The sequence below is a fragment of the Pseudophryne corroboree genome, chromosome 1 (genome assembly GCF_028390025.1).
Source record: "Pseudophryne corroboree isolate aPseCor3 chromosome 1, aPseCor3.hap2, whole genome shotgun sequence".
In the NCBI taxonomy this organism is placed as follows: Eukaryota; Metazoa; Chordata; class Amphibia; order Anura; family Myobatrachidae; genus Pseudophryne; species Pseudophryne corroboree.
In genome coordinates this window covers 121791142-121810740 of record NC_086444.1, presented here as the reverse complement: position 1 = coordinate 121810740, position 19599 = coordinate 121791142, and the positions used below count along the sequence as shown (strand labels likewise).

At 44.5% G+C, this 19599-nt stretch overlaps 1 protein-coding gene across 3 annotated transcripts in view; it reads left to right on the top strand.

Moving 5' to 3' along the window:
• Positions 1–17030, top strand: part of MIER3 (MIER family member 3) — a 52558-nt gene extending 35528 nt beyond the window's left edge. For all 3 annotated transcript variants that reach the window (XM_063962644.1, XM_063962635.1, XM_063962652.1), the window contains 8 exons: positions 4692–4777; positions 4882–4954; positions 5072–5220; positions 8376–8454; positions 9258–9352; positions 9785–9912; positions 11276–11421; positions 11518–17030. In XM_063962644.1, coding sequence (XP_063818714.1) covers positions 4692–4777; positions 4882–4954; positions 5072–5220; positions 8376–8454; positions 9258–9352; positions 9785–9912; positions 11276–11421; positions 11518–11972 — 1211 coding nt within the window. In that variant the 3' untranslated portion in view covers positions 11973–17030. The remainder of the gene's footprint in view (positions 1–4691; positions 4778–4881; positions 4955–5071; positions 5221–8375; positions 8455–9257; positions 9353–9784; positions 9913–11275; positions 11422–11517) is intronic.
• Positions 17031–19599: the final 2569 nt, after the last annotated feature.

Below are 19599 nucleotides of genomic sequence, written 5' to 3'. Positions count from 1 at the left end.
AGAGTGTACAAAGAAGGGCAACTAAAATGGTGCATGGCCTACATCACAAAACTTACCCGGAAAGGCTAAAAGATCTTAACATGTATAGTATGGAGGAGAGAAGGGAAAGGGGAGACATGAGAGAAACTTTCAAATATAGCAAGGATTTTAACAAAGTTCAGGAGGGAAACATTCTCCAAAGGAAGAGAAGTATTAGAACTCGAGGACATACACTGAAACTGGAGGGAGGCAGGTTCAGGGGAAATTTAAGGAAAAATTACTTCACAGAAAGGGTAGTGGATAAGTGGAATAGCCTCCCATCAGAGGTGGTAGAGGCTAAGACTGTAGAGCAATTTAAACATGCTTGGGATAGGCATATGAATATCCTTACAAAGAATTAAGGATCAAAAAGGGTTGAGATTACCTAAAGGATAAAAAAGGGTCAGACTAGATGGGCCAAGTGGTTCTTATCTGCCATCAAATTCTGTGTTTCTCTGACGTCCTAGTGGATGCTGGGAACTCCGTAAGGACCATGGGGAATAGCGGCTCCGCAGGAGACTGGGCACAAAAGTAAAGCTTTAGGACTACCTGGTGTGCACTGGCTCCTCCCCCTATGACCCTCCTCCAAGCCTCAGTTAGATTTTTGTGCCCGAACGAGATGCACACATACTGGTGTTATACTGCGACCAGCAATCGCCTCAGCCTGGATGTGCAGTGCTGGGTTGGCGTGGTCGGATTCCCTGACTGAAAATATTGATACCCTAGATAGGGACAGTATATTATTGCCTGTAGAGCATTTAAAAGATGCATTTCTATATATGGGTGATGCACAGCGGGATATTTGCCGACTGGCATCAAGAGTAAGTGCGCTGTCCATTTCTGCCAGAAGAGGGTTATGGACACGACAGTGGTCAGGTGATGCGGATTCCAAATGGCATATGGAAGTATTGCCTTATAAAGGGGAGGAGTTATTTGGGGTCGGTCTTTCAGACCTGGTGGCCACGGCAACAGCTGGGAAATCCACGTTTTTACCCCAGGTCGCCTCTCAACATAAGAAGACGCCGTATTATCAGGCGCAGTCCTTTCGTTCCCATAAGGGCACGTGGGCAAAAGGTTCCTCATTTCTGCCCCGTGACAGAGGGAGAGGGAAACGGCTGCAGAAATCAGCCAGTTCCCAGGAACAGAAGCCCTCTCCCGCCTCTGCCAAGCCCTCAGCATGACGCTGGGGCTTTACAAGCAGACAGGGAGGCAGTGTTGGAAGCCATTCACAAGCTGTATTCCCAGCAGGTGATAATTAAGGTACCCCTCCTGCAACAGGGAAAGGGGTATTACTCCACACTGTTGTGGTACCGAAGCCGGACGGCTCGGTGAGACCGATTTTAAATCTAAAATCTTTGAACACTTACATACAGAGGTTCAAATTCAAGAGAAGGGGACTACATGGTGTCTCTGGACATAAGGATGCTTACCTTCATGTCCAAATTTACCCTTCTCACCAAGGGTACCTCAGGTTTGTGGTACAGAACTGTCACTATCAGTTTCAGACGCTGCCGTTTGGATGGTCCACGGCACCCCGGGTCTTTACCAAGGTAATGGCCGAAATGATGATACTCCTTCGAAGGAAGGGAGTTTTAGTTATCCCTTACTTGGACGATCTCCTGATAAGGGTAAAATCCTGGGAACAGTTGGAGGTCGGTGTAGCACTATCTCAGGTAGTGTTGCGACAGCACGATTGGATTCTCAATATTCCAAAATCGCAGCTGGTTCCGACGACTCGTCTTCTGTTCCTAGGGATGATTCTGGACACAGTTCAGAAAAAGGTGTTTCTCCCGGAGGAGAGAGCCAGGGAGTTATCCGAGCTGGTCAGGAACCTCCTAAAACCGAGCCAAGTCTCAGTGCATCAATGCACAAGGGTTCTGGGAAAAATGGTAGCTTCCTACGAAGCAAAGCCATTCGGCAGATTCCACGCAAGAACTTTCCAGTGGGACCTGCTGGACAAATGGTCCGGGTCGCATCTTAAGATGCATCAGCGGATAACCCGGTCACCAAGGACAAGGGTGTCCCTCCTGTGGTGGTTGCAGAGTGCTCATCTTCTAGAGGGCCGCAGAGTCGGCATTCAGGACTGGGTTCTGGTGACCACGGATGCCAGCCTGCGAGGCTGGGGAGCAGTCACACAGGGAAGAAATTTCCAGGGCTTATGGTCAAGCCTGGAGACATCATTTCACATAAATATCCTGGAGCTAAGGGCCATTTACAATGCTCTCAGCTTAGCAAGACCTCTGCTTCAAGGTCAGCCGGTGTTGATCCAGTCGGACAACATCACGGCAGTCACCCATGTAAACAGACAGGGTGGCACAAGAAGCAGTCAATGGCAGAAGCTGCAAGGATTCTTCGCTGGGCGGAAAATCATGGGATAGCACTGTCAGCAGTATTCATTCCGGGAGTGGACAACTGGGAAGCAGACTTCCTCAGCAGGCACGGCCTCCACCCGGGAGAGTGGGGACTTCACCCAGAAGTCTTCCACATGATTGTAAACCATTGGGAAAAACCAAAGGTGGACATGATGGCGTCCCGCCTAAACAAAAAATTGGACAGGTATTGCGCCAGGTCAAGGGACCCTCAGGCAATAGCTGTGGACGCTCTGGTAACACCGTGGGTGTACCAGTCAGTGTATGTGTTCCCTCCTCTTCCTCTCATACCAAAAGTACTGAGAATTATAAGACGGAGGGGAGTAAGAACTATACTCGTGGCTCCGGATTGGCCAAGAAGGACTTGGTACCCGGAACTTCAAGAGATGCTCACGGAGGACCCGTGGCCTCTACCTCTAGGAAGGGACCTGCTCCAGTAAGGACCCTGTCTATTCCGAGACTTACCGCGGCTGCGTTTAACGGCAGGGCGGTTGAACGCCGGATCCTGAAGGAAAAAGGCATTCCGGATGAAGTCATCCCTACCCTGATCAAGCCAGGAAGGATGTAACCGCAAAGCATTATCACCGCATTTGGCGAAAATATGTTGCGGGGTGCGAGGCCAGTAAGGCCCCGATGGAGGAATTTTCAACTAGGTCGATTCCTGCATTTCCTGTAAACAGGAGTGTCTATGTGCCTAAAATTGGGGTCCATTAAGGTTCAAATTTCGGCCCTGTCAATTTTCTTCCAGAAAGAACTAACTTCAGTTCCTGAAGTTCAGACGTTTTGTAAAAGGGGTACTGCATATACAGCCTCCTTTTGTGCCTCCAGTGGCACCTTGGGATCTCAATGTAGTTTTGGGGTTCCTAAAGTCACATTGGTTTGAACCACTTGAATCTGTGGAGTTAAAATATCTCACATGGAAAGTGGTCATGTTGTTGGCCCTGGCCTCGGCCAGGCGCGTGTCAGAATTGGGGGCTTTATCCTGTAAAGGCCCTTATCTGATCTTCCAGACAGGGCGGAATTGAGGACTCATCCTCAATTTCTCCCTAAGGTGTTTTCAGCGTTTCACGTGAACCAGCCTATTGTGGTACCTGCGGCTACTAGGGACTTGGAGGACTCCAAGTTGCTGGACGTAGTCAGGGCCCTGAAAATATATGTTTCCAGGACGGCTGGAGTCAGAAAATCTGACTCGCTGTTTATCCTGTATGCACCCAACAAGCTGGGTGCTCCTGCTTCTAAGCAGACTATTGCTCGTTGGATTTGTAGCACAATTCAGCTTGCACATTCTGTGGCAGGCCTGCCACAGCCAAAATCTGTAAAAGCCCATTCCACACGGAAAGTGGGCTCATCATGGGCGGCTGCCCGAGGGGTCTCGGCTTTACAACTTTGCCGAGCAGCTACTTGGTCAGGGGCAAACATGTTTGCTAAATTCTACAAATTTGATACCCTGGCTGAGGAGGACCTGGAGTTCTCTCATTCGGTGCTGCAGAGTCATCCGCACTCTCCCGCCCGTTTGGGAGCTTTGGTATAATCCCCATGGTCCTTACGGAGTTACCAGCATCCACTAGGACGTCAGAGAAAATAAGAATTTACTTACCGATAATTCTATTTCTCATTGTCCGTAGTGGATGCTGGGCGCCCATCCCAAGTGCGGATTGTCTGCAATACTTGTACATAGTTATTGTTACAAAAATCGGGTTATTGTGGTTGTGAGCCATCTTTACAGAGGCTCCTCTGTTATCATGCTGTTAACTGGATTCAGATCACAGGTTGTACGGTGTGATCGGTGTGGCTGGTATGAGTCTTACCCGGGATTCATAAATCCTTCCTTATTGTGTACGCTCGTCCGGGCACAGTATCCTAACTGAGGCTTGGAGGAGGGTCATAGGGGGAGGAGCCAGTGCACACCAGGTAGTCCTAAAGCTTTACTTTTGTGCCCAGTCTCCTGCGGAGCCGCTATTCCCCATGGTCCTTACGGAGTTCCCAGCATCCACTACGGACTATGAGAAATAGAATTATCGGTAAGTAAATTCTTATTTTCTATGTTACTAATGATCCATTGGTCTGAAAGATAACATGATATTACAAAATCACTTGGGAGTTGAATGAAAGAAGTCTGTTCAATGATATGTTTTTTACGTTTTCCTCTCCATAAATCTAGCACTGTGTTTGTTCTGAATAACCTATTTCTCTGCTCTCTGTACAGTTCTTATCTAGTGATGTACTCATGGACTTGCAAAGTGCTAAATTATTAATTTAAAAAATAAATGTAAAAAAAACCCAATTTCTTTTTATTGGAAATAGCGAACACCGCATGGGAAGGAGATAGGGAGTACGAGAGTGAGGATTTGGAAATGGAATTTGGAAATTCTTCAGAAGACTTAAGAAAGGTAACATTCTTAGGAAATTGTTATAACAAAAAAAAATATAAGCATGAGGTTTCATGCTGGCAATTAGACTAGTAGTAATTACCTTTACCTTTATGTCTGTCTAGGAAATAATGATTGGCCCACAGCATCAGGCAGAAATCCCACTATTCCAGGGACACTACATGGCAGATCTGTCCGGTAAGGAGCTGGAACCCCCTCTGTATTGAAAATATGAAATGTTCACAATCTGTATATAATTGTGCTGCTTGCAGTAAGCAGTGTGTATAGTAAGTATTGTGTATGATGTGATTGCAGCATATGAGCACCAGGATCAGTTAGTCTGGAGCCCAGATGTACTTCCAGAGAGCAGAGTGGAAGATTTTCTATTGGAAACTATGAGAGTTGACGACAAAAGGTTTATGGAGCGAGTTCCACATGGGATGATTATAAAGGATGATGAACAGGTAAATCTACTGTAGGATGTGATGATGGTCTAGCTGTGTCCACATCCTAAGGAGTAATTACAGGTACCCAGAAAGTAACGTCTTGTACACATGAAGTTGCGATGCCTACGCACGGGCATACGCATCGCGGCAAGTTGCATTTTACACCATGCTGCAACTAGTTACAGCCGGCGTTCGCTCATGGGATTGAATGGGTGTGTGCATAGGTGAGCATGGCTACATCTGTATGACATATAGGAATGAATGGGTGTGTGCATAGGTGAGCGTGGCTACATCTGTATAACACATAGGAATGAATGGGTGTGTGCATAGGTGAGCGTGGCTACATCTGTATGACACATGGGAATGAATGGGTGTGTGCATAGGTGAGCGTGGCTACATCTGTATAACACATAGGAATGAATGGGTGTGTGCATAGGTGAGCGTGGCTACATCTGTATGACACATAGGAATGAATGGGCGTGTGCATAGGTGAGCGTGGCTACATCTGTATAACACGTAGGAATGAATGGGTGTGTGCATAGGTGAGCGTGGCTACATCTGTATAACACATAGGAATGAATGGGTGTGTGCATAGGTGAGCGTGGCTACATCTGTATGACACGTGGGAATGAATGGGTGTGTGCATAGGTGAGCGTGGCTACATCTGTATAACACATAGGAATGAATGGGTGTGTGCATAGGTGAGCGTGGCTACATCTGTATAACACATAGGAATGAATGGGTGTGTGCATAGGTGAGCGTGGCTACATCTGTATGACACATGGGAATGAATGGGTGTGTGCATAGGTGAGCGTGGCTACATCTGTATGACACGTGGGAATGAATGGGTGTGTGCATAGGTGAGCGTGGCTACATCTGTATAACACATAGGAATGAATGGGTGTGTGCATAGGTGAGCGTGGCTACATCTGTATGACACGTGGGAATGAATGGGTGTGTGCATAGGTGAGCGTGGCTACATCTGTATAACACATAGGAATGAATGGGTGTGTGCATAGGTGAGCGTGGCTACATCTGTATAACACATAGGAATGAATGGGTGTGTGCATAGGTGAGCGTGGCTACATGTGTATGACACGTGGGAATGAATGGGTGTGTGCATAGGTGAGCGTGGCTACATCTGTATGACGCATAGGATTGAATGGGTGTGTGCATAGGTGAGCGTGGCTACATCTGTATGACACGTGGGAATGAATGGGTGTGTGCATAGGTGAGCGTGGCTACATCTGTATGACGCATAGGATTGAATGGGTGTGTGCATAGGTGAGCGTGGCTACATGTGTATGACACATGGGAATGAATGGGTGTGTGCATAGGTGAGCGTGGCTACATCTGCATGACACGTGGGAATGAATGGGTGTGTGCATAGGTGAGCGTGGCTACATCTGTATGACACGTGGGAATGAATGGGTGTGTGCATAGGTGAGCGTGGCTACATCTGTATGACACGTGGGAATGAATGGGTGTGTGCATAGGTGAGCGTGGCTACATGTGTATGACATGGGAATGAATGGGTGTGTGCATAGGTGAGCGTGGCTACATGTGTATGACACATGGGAATGAATGGGTGTGTGCATAGGTGAGCTTGGCTACATCTGTATGACACGTGGGAATGAATGGGTGTGTGCATAGGTGAGCGCGGCTACATCTGTATGACACGTGGGAATGAATGGGTGTGTGCATAGGTGAGCGTGGCTACATCTGTATGACGCATAGGATTGAATGGGTGTGTGCATAGGTGAGCGTGGCTACATGTGTATGACACATGGGAATGAATGGGTGTGTGCATAGGTGAGCGTGGCTACATCTGTATGACACGTGGGAATGAATGGGTGTGTGCATAGGTGAGCGTGGCTACATCTGTATGACACATAGGAATGAATGGGTGTGTGCATAGGTGAGCGTGGCTACATCTGTATGACACATGGGAATGAATGGGTGTGTGCATAGGTGAGCGTGGCTACATCTGTTTGACGCATAGGATTGAATGGGTGTGTGCATAGGTGAGCGTGGCTACATGTGTATGACACATGGGAATGAATGGGTGTGTGCATAGGTGAGCGTGGCTACATCTGTATGACACATGGGAATGAATGGGTGTGTGCATAGGTGAGCGTGGCTACATCTGTATGACACATAGGAATGAATGGGTGTGTGCATAGGTGAGCGTGGCTACATCTGTATAACACATAGGAATGAATGGGTGTGTGCATAGGTGAGCGTGGCTACATCTGTAGGACACATGGGAATGAATGGGTGTGTGCATAGGTGAGCGTGGCTACATCTGTATGACACATAGGAATGAATGGGTGTGTGCATAGATGAGCGTGGCTACATCTGTATTACACATGACTACTGTTAGCCTGTCATAGCATTATAATGCCGAAAATATTGTAGATGTAGAAACGCCTCCGAATTCTTTGTAAATATGAAGTAGTGATATCCTCATTTAGTCGGAACTACATATCCCAGCAAGTCCTGTCACAGGTTTACGGCTAGGACCTGCTGAAACTATGGCAGGGCTACTGGGAGGTATAGTACTACAGCGGCTAGAGTACTACAGGTTGCCTACCTTGTTGTAGATGGTATCCTTTGACAGGACATCTTGTATTTGTGCCTTGGACCCATGTTTATGTGTAGATCTGAGGACTCGGTGGTGATAGGGTGGCACACCCACATCCTTGAATACAGTAGGAGATGTTTGTAACAATTTATCGCAAAGGGAAAGAGTCATTCTGTGCATTGCTACCAATGAAATGCTTTTATTCTGTAAACTGCAGAAGATAAATGACAGACCGGCTGCTACGGGTAATGCCACCTCACCCCACACCCTCTTTTGCACTCTTTTTCATAAATTATACCACTGATGATTTCTAATGATAGAAATGGCAGCTAGGGGCTCTAATCCTATCCAGCTCTAGTTTCTAGTTATAACTATTATGAGTAAGGGCACGCATGCTTATCTCATGTAATATAATATAATTGATGCATAAACATGGACCAGTGAGAGGTACATGTATGGTTCATATGACATGTCTATCTCTCGCCTTTCCAGGGATGACACTGCCAAAGCAGGTCTTTTAAATGAGGGGGGATGGGACTTTTATACTGGTTAATTTGTGCACTCATTGAAGTATTTCCTTCTTTACCAGGCTCTGCATGAACTCTTCAAGTGCCAGTACAACGTCAGAGAGGCAATAGAGAGGTTCTGCAGTAGAAGGATATTACACGGTAAAATTCTGATGATATATAAATGTGCTGTCATGTTGAAGCAGCCTACGAGCTCTGATGCATTTGTTAAGGGGCATTTGACTTGGGCCTGCTTAAAAAAACAAAACCAAAAAAACGTATGGACAAGTATGAGATTAATTGTGGGATTAAAAAACCTGTAGCCCATCAGACAACTGAAACTTTAACAGCTATGTAGCGTATGACGGTGGGGGCCTGAACTGCATGTGACAGGTGGTGCCATGATATGAGGGAAATAGAGTTTTATAGTGGCAGCAAAGGGTCCACCTACAACACAGTGTTGTGATGTGTGTTTAACCCCTATGATGTACACAGGTTATGTGGTTCCCTAAATTTAAGCCTGCATTTCACTTTGTTTTAATCAACCAGAGAACCTGTGTAAATCATAAGTGTCCTGAATTAAAGGGATAGTATGGTAAGCCTAGTTATGATGCGCCTGTCTGAGTAAATCCTAATTCTGATGGCAGACGTATTTGGTGAGATCTGTAACTCGTTTCCGTAGTCTGTGTCGGAGACTCTGCCAGTCTAGATTGAAAGGTCTTCTGTTTGGGATAAAAAGGGGTTTTAAAGGAGGGCTTCAATCTCCCAAGGATGATTTATTGCCATGTAGAAGCTTTTTGTCAACTTTCTTTCACTTTGTGTATTTCTTACGTGCGTGAGCATAATGCATTTACTTCCATAAGAGAGATGTCCTATCCTGGGGCAGGTAGATGAACACAAGATAATATTGCCAGAAGGAGGACTTCCCCCAGGCACTGCTGACGGTTGTTGCTTCTGATTTTTAGATGAGATTAAGCCTTGGACGGAGGAGGAATGTAGAAATTTTGAACATGCACTTGTAATACATGGGAAGGATTTTCATCTAATACAAAAAAATAAGGTAATCTATGTACTGTGTTGTGTCCCCCAGGACAAGCTTTTATATACAGTAGCTGCATTTTGGTAATCCTAGTTTTGAATACACATTTTTCCTGTTTGGTGCTATTTGAAATACCGTACGTGTCATATGTTTAATGCTGAAGAAAATCTACTTTTTAATATAAAATATTTGTAATCATGTTAAATGGATCACTCCAGCTCCGCTATGACATTGGTTGGTCTGTAAGGGAGTTAAGCATGTGACGCTTGGTGCTTCCCTTTTGCGTGTGACTGACCAGTCTGGGTGCGAGAGGAGCTCTGTAGATCTGCCGATTCCATTATAACCGTTTCACTGAATGGACTGGTTTACTGACAGGCTTGAATCTATGGCTTCTGAGCGCTAAGCACACCCTTATGTTTAACTTAATATTCATGTGTTTGTTACATTGTACAGGTGAGAAGCCGGACAGTGGCAGAATGTGTAGCGTTCTATTACATCTGGAAGAAATCTGAGCGATACGATGACTTTGCCCAACAGACGAGGTTTGGAAAGAAAAGATATCACCATCACCCCGGAGTAACGTGAGTTTCTGTAGCTGTCGGGGTGTTTATTGTCCATCTGTTTGTCACCCGGCTAATTAAATGGAGAACTGCATGTAGCAAATCCCAAGTCCTATTCTTGTTTCTCTGCAGCTCCTGTTTACAGTGGCACCACAAGCAGAGTATAAATCATCTAGTGTTTGTTAATAAGTTAGGTCACTTACACATTAACAATTCCAGCAGCTAACGACGACATTGAGGCTTGGCCACGTAGCTGAATATGGGACAGGATGTAATAGAGTCCGAGTTCGCCCGACATGCAGGATGTCAGACGAACTCGTAGGTTTTTTTTGTTTTGTTTTTTAAAGTATTTTGCCTTGTAAATTACTGCCCCTTTAAAAAAACGTCTGAGTTTAGACGGCATTCAACACGTCAGGGGAATTTAGACTCCATTACATCCCGCCCACAGTCTAGTAGTAGGATCTATCAAGACAAGGAGAAAATGGAATGTGGGTTTCTATGCTATTCTATTACTGTATAGATTACCTTATACTCTTATTTATACAGTGAGCAGAAATCACATGGCGAGGAAAATATGTTCTTATTAGCCTATAACATCTCTCTCTCTCTCTCTCTCTCTCTCTCTCTCTCTCTCTCTGCCACGTGCACATTGCACATTCTCTCCATTTTCTCTCTCCTTAACACTCACTCTTTTCTCCTCTTTCCCTACCATGTACACACTCCTCTCTTCCCTCTACCGGGCACACACACTATTACTCTCTTCCTTTCTTTGTGTCTCTCTCCTCTTCTTTCTCTTTACTGCATGCACACTCTCTTTTTCTCTCTGCCTTCTTTCTTCTCTCTCTCCCCTCCGTATATGTATACATATGTTGGCATACGGTAGGGAGGGGGGCTGGCCGCTGTGTAGGAGAGTGATCACACTCACCTGTCTTCTGGAGCCTCAGGAGGTTGCGGCTACTGTGGCAGGACAGTGCTTCTCCATTAAGTGCTGTACTCCTATGTAGCGTGAAGCTGCTGCTGGAAGACCCGGACCCCCACTTCTCAAATTTAAGTGGCAAAGGGTCTCCTGAGGCTGAGGGAAACGAAGTCCCTTGAAGAATAAAATCAGGAAATTAAAATAAAGAAAGAAGTTGATACTCAGCAGTGACCGTCTTCCCTCTGCACAAATTCAAAACTGAGGGATGGTGGGGGGGGATAGAGGGAGAGGAGCCGGTTTCACTTCTTAGATTATTTAAAGTGCCAGCTCCCTGTAAAGCCACCATCATCACCCCACGGTATTGAAATTGTGCCAGTGTCCCCTAGTGGCTGACAGAAAAAAGCTGATAGGGTTGTTACGTCATTATTTGTTCTATGGATGTTAAATCAGGATTTGGCTCTTCTCTAGGGATTACATGGACCGTATGGTAGATGAAGCCGAAGGACTTGGAGGAGCCGAAAATCAATCAGCCTTAACCTGCCAAAGCAGGACAGATTCCATCCCTGATTCCCAGCTTAATTTATTGAACTCTATAACTGCTAATGACCTGACAGGTGAGACGGTCTCAGAACCCTGTGAAGACTCGTTCATAGCAGCACAAAGCACTTGTGGAATAACCGATTTATAACCTTATCCTTCTTCTCTTTCAGCGCTTACTAACAGTGTAGCCACCGTATGCAATAATACAGACGTGAACTGTTTGAACGATAATTTCCCAGCTTTGGACACATTATCCCGGGTCCCAGGAAATCACGTGCCTGTCGGAACAGAAGACATGCTCAACCTGCCCAGCAATGGGGAAAGTGATTGTTTTAACTTATTTGAGACCGGATTTTATCCTTCTGAGCTTAACCCTGTGAGCTTATGCCATGAGGAAGCCGAGCGGCCAGCCAAAAGGATAAAAATGGGGATCTCCGTCCCAGAATCCTTTATCAGTGATGTCTCTGTAAATAACCTTGGTGTGGACTTTGAAAACCATACGCACCACATTACCAGTGCCAAAATGGCTGTATCTGTGGCAGACTTTAGCAGTCTATCTGCAAACGAAACAAATAGTTTTATAAGTTCGCACACACTACACCATACTGCTCTGCAGTCGGAGTAATTCCACCTCCAGCCCCCCACAGACATTGGGGGCACAGTTGCTGAAAATCTGATCATAAACTTCGGGTTTGCTTAGTCTTTCACTGGAAGTTTGAACTTTTTTGCTATGACATCAGTGATGTCTTTGTATGTAAAGAACTATATCTTGATTTTTGTCAAGAAAATTAACTTCATTTTGGTCCATTAATGTGGAAAGAGACATTGTTCAGCAGAGTTGGGAACTCAGATTACGTTCTGGGGAAGCAGCTTCAGGCTTAACTTCTATTTTTGTTAAAAATCTGTAGATAACTGGGTCTCCATCCCCAAATTATTTCAACCAGCACAGGTTCTGGATCGTTCAAATTGGCATCTCCTGGCCTAAGCAGTGCAGTGTAGAAACCAATGTTTACAGGTACCCATCTGACCCCTGCTTAATGTAGCATTTTATTTTTATTTCTTTTACCGTTTTATTTTTTAAGCAGGGCTAGGATGCTCTAATTAGAACTGACTGCACAAATCGCCCATCATCATTATTATTATTATTATTTTAAAACACCATCTCACAAGAGATGCAAAAGAAGAGCACTTGCGCTTAAACTCCACCAATATCTGGCTCACAGGGACAGTATGCGCTTCGGTTCTAGAAGCCATGTACTCTGCGGCTAACATGACGATCTAATACAGCCAGAGTGGATCTGTGTACGTTAGCAGAATGTGTTTCCTTTTTGTGGTATTGCCTTTTTGATTAGGGGGGTAACACTTGTCTACAGCTTTTTAAAGATTGTAAAATAAATTTACACATTAATCTGTGTATCTTAAACGTTCCTAAGAAAGCGAATAATGTCCAAGCTTTAGGTGGTGAACTTTGTTCTACAAACTTTGTGTTTCAGCATAGTCTGGGTAGAGGGAGAATGTACTGTAAGAGGCACTTGACGTGCCCCTTCTCTGTAGTAAGACGCAGAGCCATTCAATGCTAACTTTTTAAACTGTGGTCCAAGATGCCCTGAGTTAATGTCCTTATTTCACAGGGTTATCACTTATGACTCAATCCCCCTGTGTAGGCTACTAAATGGGCCAAAGCTTTCCAATACTCCCCTCTGCATCCAATAAGCTGCTCTGATTGTGTGTTCTCGCTTTGCAGAGTTATTGCAGATGTGACCATTTAAAGATGGGGGGAAAAAATTAATTGCACATATCTGCTTGTGCTTCCTCTGCCAAAGAGTCCTTCAAGTCACTGTTCACTTTGCCTTTCTACCCTGTCTTCTGTCCGCCACTGAGCGCTACAGTACATCTCCGCCGCTGCTCAGAACAAGCGCTAACAAAGCTTCTCCTGCTTGCGTCACACGTGATGCTGCCATACTACCGTACAGAGACGTACATTCACCTTTCATTCAATACAAGTGTGAGGAGTTGTGCGGAAAACGTAGATTATAGGTAGAATGGAGAGGGTGGGATATTTATTAAGCTTACTGTGAACTGTTCAGCCAAGCGGCTTGTGCGACTGCTTGTCGCACATTTTGAAGGATAAAACGTTTTACACTGCTAAAATAAATGGATAGTTTATTCTGTACCTTGACCATATTCAGTATGCAGTTGAACAGTCATTATTGATACGTTTTGCATAGCAGTCCCTGGCTTTTTGTTGGTAGTTTTTATTTTATATATCCAAGATGCATTTGCTACTACAAGCTGGGATGACGCATCTCTTCGCTTTACACAGTCATCATCTTATGTACTAAAAGATCATGAATCCCCCACCCTGAAATGGGTTTGCAGTGCCCTATAAAACACCTCCCATAAACATGCCCGAACGCTTCAATCTGTTGCACTTTTTTTAATGATCATTCTAAATAGCAAATGCAGTAATATTCAGTTTATCTATGCATTGCTGGAGACTCAGTATACAAATGAGGAGACACTCTAGAGTTTATTGCCCATCCTTTTGGTTGTTAGTAAACTTGTACAGACACTTTTAGTCATTTAACAAAAACAAAAAAAACGTATGTAAAAGTTTATTTTTGACCAAATATTTTTTCCTTCTTTCTGATTCAATAATAAGAGTTAAGCTGGCAAGTTGTGCTTTTGCAATGCTGTTTTACTGTAGCCTATAATTCTATCATTTCTGTCCGAGCCTGCAAAGCTTTTAACCTTTTTGTTTGTTTGTTTGTTTGTTTGTTTTGGTTTCCCCTCATTGCTAATTGTGTGGGCAAGAGAGTGTTTGGATACTGTGAGCTAGCACTAAATATTTACCTCTAATTCTCATTATGAGGCAATAATTGCAAGACTTTTGTAAATACCTGTACATTTTCTTACCTTGGATATCTATTTCTGTAATATTGTTTTCAGATTTCCTGCAGTGTATAGTAACATTTTTGTGCATGCATAATGTGACATAATGTGTACCACTATTAACTTTACCCATGTAAAATAGCTATTTATTGTTCCTTTTTGTTTTTCCTTTTATGTTTGTACTCTTAAAGCCAGACTTTCTGTTAAGATGTCACTCTAGGTATTAACCCCTGAGCTGCCACAAGGTTCCTGTAGCGCAGTGTATATATTAAGAGGTATGTTTACGGACTGTACTCTTCCTGATGAAGCACAGTATGGTTGGCCTGTGTGGCAAGCTCATGGGTGCCTAGAATTGCATTGTTTTAAAGTGTGTAGCTGGGGCCTAAACTGACTGGAGACAGCAATTTTTGGGACCAAACCAAAATTCATGCTAATGCGGACTCTACACTGGGAATCGGTGACACAGAGGGTGATGTACAGATTTGTTCCCACTCATTCATACTTCATTCGTGGGAGTGTGCACCCCATACAATCCTATGGATCGCGGGTGTATATGCAGTGATTGGTTGCTATGTGCAATTTGTCCACTTACTCTCTAGAAGGCTTAATACAGCTCCCCCACAGTGAACTGAGAGAGAACATTGGTTTGCGGAACATAATTGCCACCCCCATTCTGTGTAGGCCACACATACGCATTAATATGGGCATGACGAGTCCTGCAAACGTGAAGAATCTATCTTGCCTTTTTGAATTTAAAAGTTTAAGCACAATTTTTCTAGGAAACCGATAAATTCTTTGTTTTTGCAGCAATTTATTTCATGCAGACAAAACCAAAAATATCCATATATATATTTTTTTAACAGAGTGTCTGTGAATCTCTGTTCCATGAGGCAGTGTAACGGGCCGTGTTCTAGCAATACTGCAAGCAGGTAATGCATCAATTTAAATGGCAGTCGCCGACTGCTGAGAGAATCAGTGGTGTTAATTGTGTTTCCCTACTAGAGGCAAGTGTGTGCCGCACACTGACCATTTATTTTTGACCGTTGCTTTTTTTTATATTTTGAGTACTAGAGCCACAAGACTGAGCGAGAACCTATATTCGGGAAAGGTGCAGTCTCCTTCAGCCAAATACCAGATGTTTGTCTCACCATTAACTCTTTAATAACTGGGGTCGAAGAGTTGTGATCCATGGTAACCAAATAGTAGCTTCCACTAAGTCGGTGCCAGTTGCTCGTAGTCAGTATTTATAAAGGGACAACACTACAGCTCTGTACGATTTGGTAACTATATTGTTACCGCAAGTTACAACCCATTCCTGCCATTCCATCATTGACAATGAGACTCCAATGCATGACTGCTTCATATCAATTGCTAATTGGTGGCCAAGGGGAGTTAGAAACAAAAAACCCAGAAACAGTTTCTATGAAATTACCAATGTCGCTCATGGGTGCAAATCTGCAAGAAAGCTACAGTAGCAAATTGGCAAGTAGCCGCTATACGTCTGGTACAAATTAGACGGTGAAGTTCGGTGTCCGCTTTGTTTTCTTGCAGATTTGCTCCTTTAAGTAATGGGGTCCATACATCTAGGCTGTATAGGGGCATATGCCCCGGGGTCGGGTGGATAAGAGAAATACATGTTGGATTTTCCCAGACTCACCGATCCTGACCCAATAATGGTCTGGATCAGCAAGTTGGATATTTTTAACATAGTTTTTCACTGTTCCACTGAAAGATTGGCAATCAGTGTCTGCCGCTCAGTAAATCGGATCTCTGATTGGCAGAAGGGAGAATCGGGGGCGTAGATGTATGGCCCACATAACATTCGTAAGCACCACTGTCATGCTACAAGTTGCCATTTTGGAACATGTCCAATTGTAAAAACCAAATGGATTGTCAGCATATAACCACAGTGCTTTGGGTCTCTTTTTTTGTTTGGACATAAAGTACAACCATATTTAGCGTACCGATGCAAAATGTAGGCAGCCATTTTGTGTGCTGAACCAATAACAATGCAGCACATTATTAGTTCAGTTACTAGTTCCTAGTGACTATTGGTTCAGCTTCTGAAATGGCTGCCTCCGTCGTGTTTAGGGATGTGCTACTCTTAGGACTGCACCTTTTATTTTTAAAGTCTATTAACTAGCATGCTTCTATATTTCACTTTAAAACTATTTTTCCCCTCGTACATTTTTGTTATGTGAATGTTTGTTTTTTATTATATTTTTTTTGTTTTGTTATGGCTGAATTTACTTGAAGGGTGTACAAAAATGTTCTAAGTAAGTACTATAGTGTGTACAATTAGGTCCACAGTTGTGCAGTGTTATTTTCCTTGGCATATTGGCAAACCTAAAAATGAAGGACCCTTGGTAACATCCTGGTACTTTATGTCAGTTGTTCAACAAAGTAATTGGGAGCATTTATACGGCGCCTGGTAAGCCTGTGTTACACCTCCTACAAGCAATGAGAAATTCTATTTTTTTTCCTAAGATCTGAAAAATCATACGCCTCTAATTGAATTATAGGTGTCTGTTCATGCGTTCAACTGTATAAATATTCGTATTGTATCACCAGTTTTTATTTCCAGCTTCAACAGAAAATTACCCGTATAGCCCTAAGGAACAGTGGGTGACAATCAGAACAACATTTGGTATCAGAGGCTTGAGGAGGTCACTATTCGTAATATTTTTGTACATAAACGCTGACTTTTATTTTATTTTTAACATTATTTTGTATTTTTGTTGTACTTAAATATCTGGTGTACAGTTCCAGAAATAAAAGTCTGGAAATCTTACCTCCTCATGTTGAGTGTATTAGATTTCTCTCCATTTAACTTCTCTTCCTTTCCTTTTTCACCATCGCTGTAAATCTAAATACACATGGCTCATGTTTTAAGGGGTCAGGTATTTGAGCCCCAGAAGTTTAACAGATTCTGTATAGTTACATAATATGTGTCTCCTTTCTGAAACAAGTGTAGTTTAGTTTTCTTAATATAGTGCCGTATGAGCTCAGCTGGAAGCTCCTGAAGAGTTTTCTGCATTTATTTTATATGTTTGTTACTTTCATGCAGGGCTGGATGGCACCAGCCTGCCTGCTTCGTGGGACTTGGGGGCGGGGGGTAGAACGGCCTAACCTCTTGAAGGGTTAATGGTCCCGTTCCCTGCTGACAGGACACTGAGCTCCTGAGGGAGCCATTCGCAAGCCACACCACAGCGAGCGTACATTCCCACAGCACGCTGCCACCCCTAACAGAGCCAGAAGAATGAAGAGTGACGAGTACTAAGCCGGCGTCCCGGTTAGCGGGGCGCCGGCCATTATAGCGGCATGAGGGTAGGGAGATGCATGGCTTTAAACGGGGTGGAATGCGTCTCCAGACACAGTACACAGCTGCGTCTCCGTACACTGTACACAGTATCCACACTGGCAAAAACAGCCTTAAAACAGTTTTCTCTCCATTTTAAGCAACAGATTACCTCAGCCAGTATAAAAAAAGCGGGAAGACCGCGTGCCATTGAAGGGGTGGGGCCTTCACTATGAGAGGAATCCAGCAGCTCACCAGTGCCATTTTCCCTCTGCAGTGGACACAGACTCCAGTTTACCTCAGCGGTACCAGGGGGTCATAGGGGGGAGCGATTATTAGTGTACTAAGTCCCCTATCAGGGTACTTAGTCTGCGACCCGGCTAAGCTTGGCATTAGCGATAAGGGTGCGATGGGGGCTGGCTCCAAATAACTCTGTCTCCCTGAAGGGCTCTTTGTGGGTTAATTGTGCTTAACCTTTCCTGTGTGTGTGTGCTGTCACATTTACATTATGTCCGGCAAAGAGTGTGTTTCTTGTACAGCGGAGTGTTCCTCTTCACCAGGGGGCTCACTACTGGCTACTCGGGGCAGTGCAACTTCCCAGAATAACGGGGTTAAACCGAAGTGGGTTAATTCCATTAAAGGAATGATCTCCAATATTTCTACGAAATTAACCCGCAATGAGAGACGCAATACTTAAGACAGACTGTGGATGAGTTTATGAATAGAGACTCAGTCTCCAAACCAGCGTCTCAATCCCCTCCCATCTGTCCGCAAAAACAATCTCTGGCCCATTCCTGCAGTCTGACGCTGCCGGGTTAGACATGGAGGAGGGTGAGGTGGATTTTGAGATGGGGATGCTGCTCTGTCACAGGTTATAGAGGCTCTTATAGAGGCTATCAGAGATGTTCTGCAAATTCCTGATAAGGTGTTAGAGGAGTGTGAGGAATCTTATTTTAATGTAAAAAAGAAGTCCTCAGTCACTTTTCCTGCGTCAAAGAAATTGAATACCCTGTTTGAAGAACCGTGGGTTAATCCTGATAAGAAATTTCAAATCCTTAAAAGGTTGCTCTCATCTTTTCCTTTTCCTTTTTCTCTGGAAGATAGGGAAAAAATAGGATTTTTGTTACCTACTGGTAAATCCTTTTCTCGTAGTCTGTTGAGGATGCTGGGTTCCACATTAGTACAATGGGGTATAGACAGGTCCACCAGGAGCCATTGGCACTTTAAGAGTTTGAGAGTGTGGACTGGCTCCTCCCTCTATGCCCCTCCTACCAGACTCAGTCTAGAAAGTGTGCCATAGGAGACGGACATCTTCGAGAGAAGGATTTAACACAGATAGTGATGAGATTCATACCAGCTCACACATACATGGCACATCAAGCTAACTTGCTTGAAACTCGCAGCAACTGCTGAAACATTACTTACCAAGTAACAATGCAGTACTTAACCAAAACAAAGTTTCTCTTACGTCCTAGAGGATGCTGGGGACTCCGTAAGGACCATGGGATATAGACGGGCTCCGCAGGAGACATGGGCACTTTAAGACCTTTTAATGGGCATGAACTGGCTCCTCCCTCTATGCCCCTCCTCCAGACCTCAGTTAGATCCTGTGCCCAGAGGAGACTGGTTGCACACTAGGGGAGCTCTACTGAGTTTCTCTGGAAAAAGACTTTGTTAGGTTTTTTATTTTCAGGGAGCACTGCTGGCAACAGGCTCCCTGCTTCGTAGGACCGAGGAGAGAGAAGCAGACCTACTTTACTGATAGGCTCTGCTTCTTAGGCTACTGGACACCATTAGCTCCAGAGGGTCGGAACACTTGGTACGCCTAGCTGTTCGTCTCAGAGCCGCGCCGCCGCCGTCCTCCTCTCAGAGCCGGAAGATAGAAGCCGGGTGAGTATGAGAAGCAAGAAGACTTCAAAGGCGGCAGAAGACTTCAGATCTTCCTGAGGTACCGCTGCACGCCATTGCTCCCACACACAAAGCACAGCAAGGGTGCAGGGCGCAGGTGGGGCACCCTGGGCAGCAATGATTATTTCATAAAAGTTCACTGGCACACACAGAT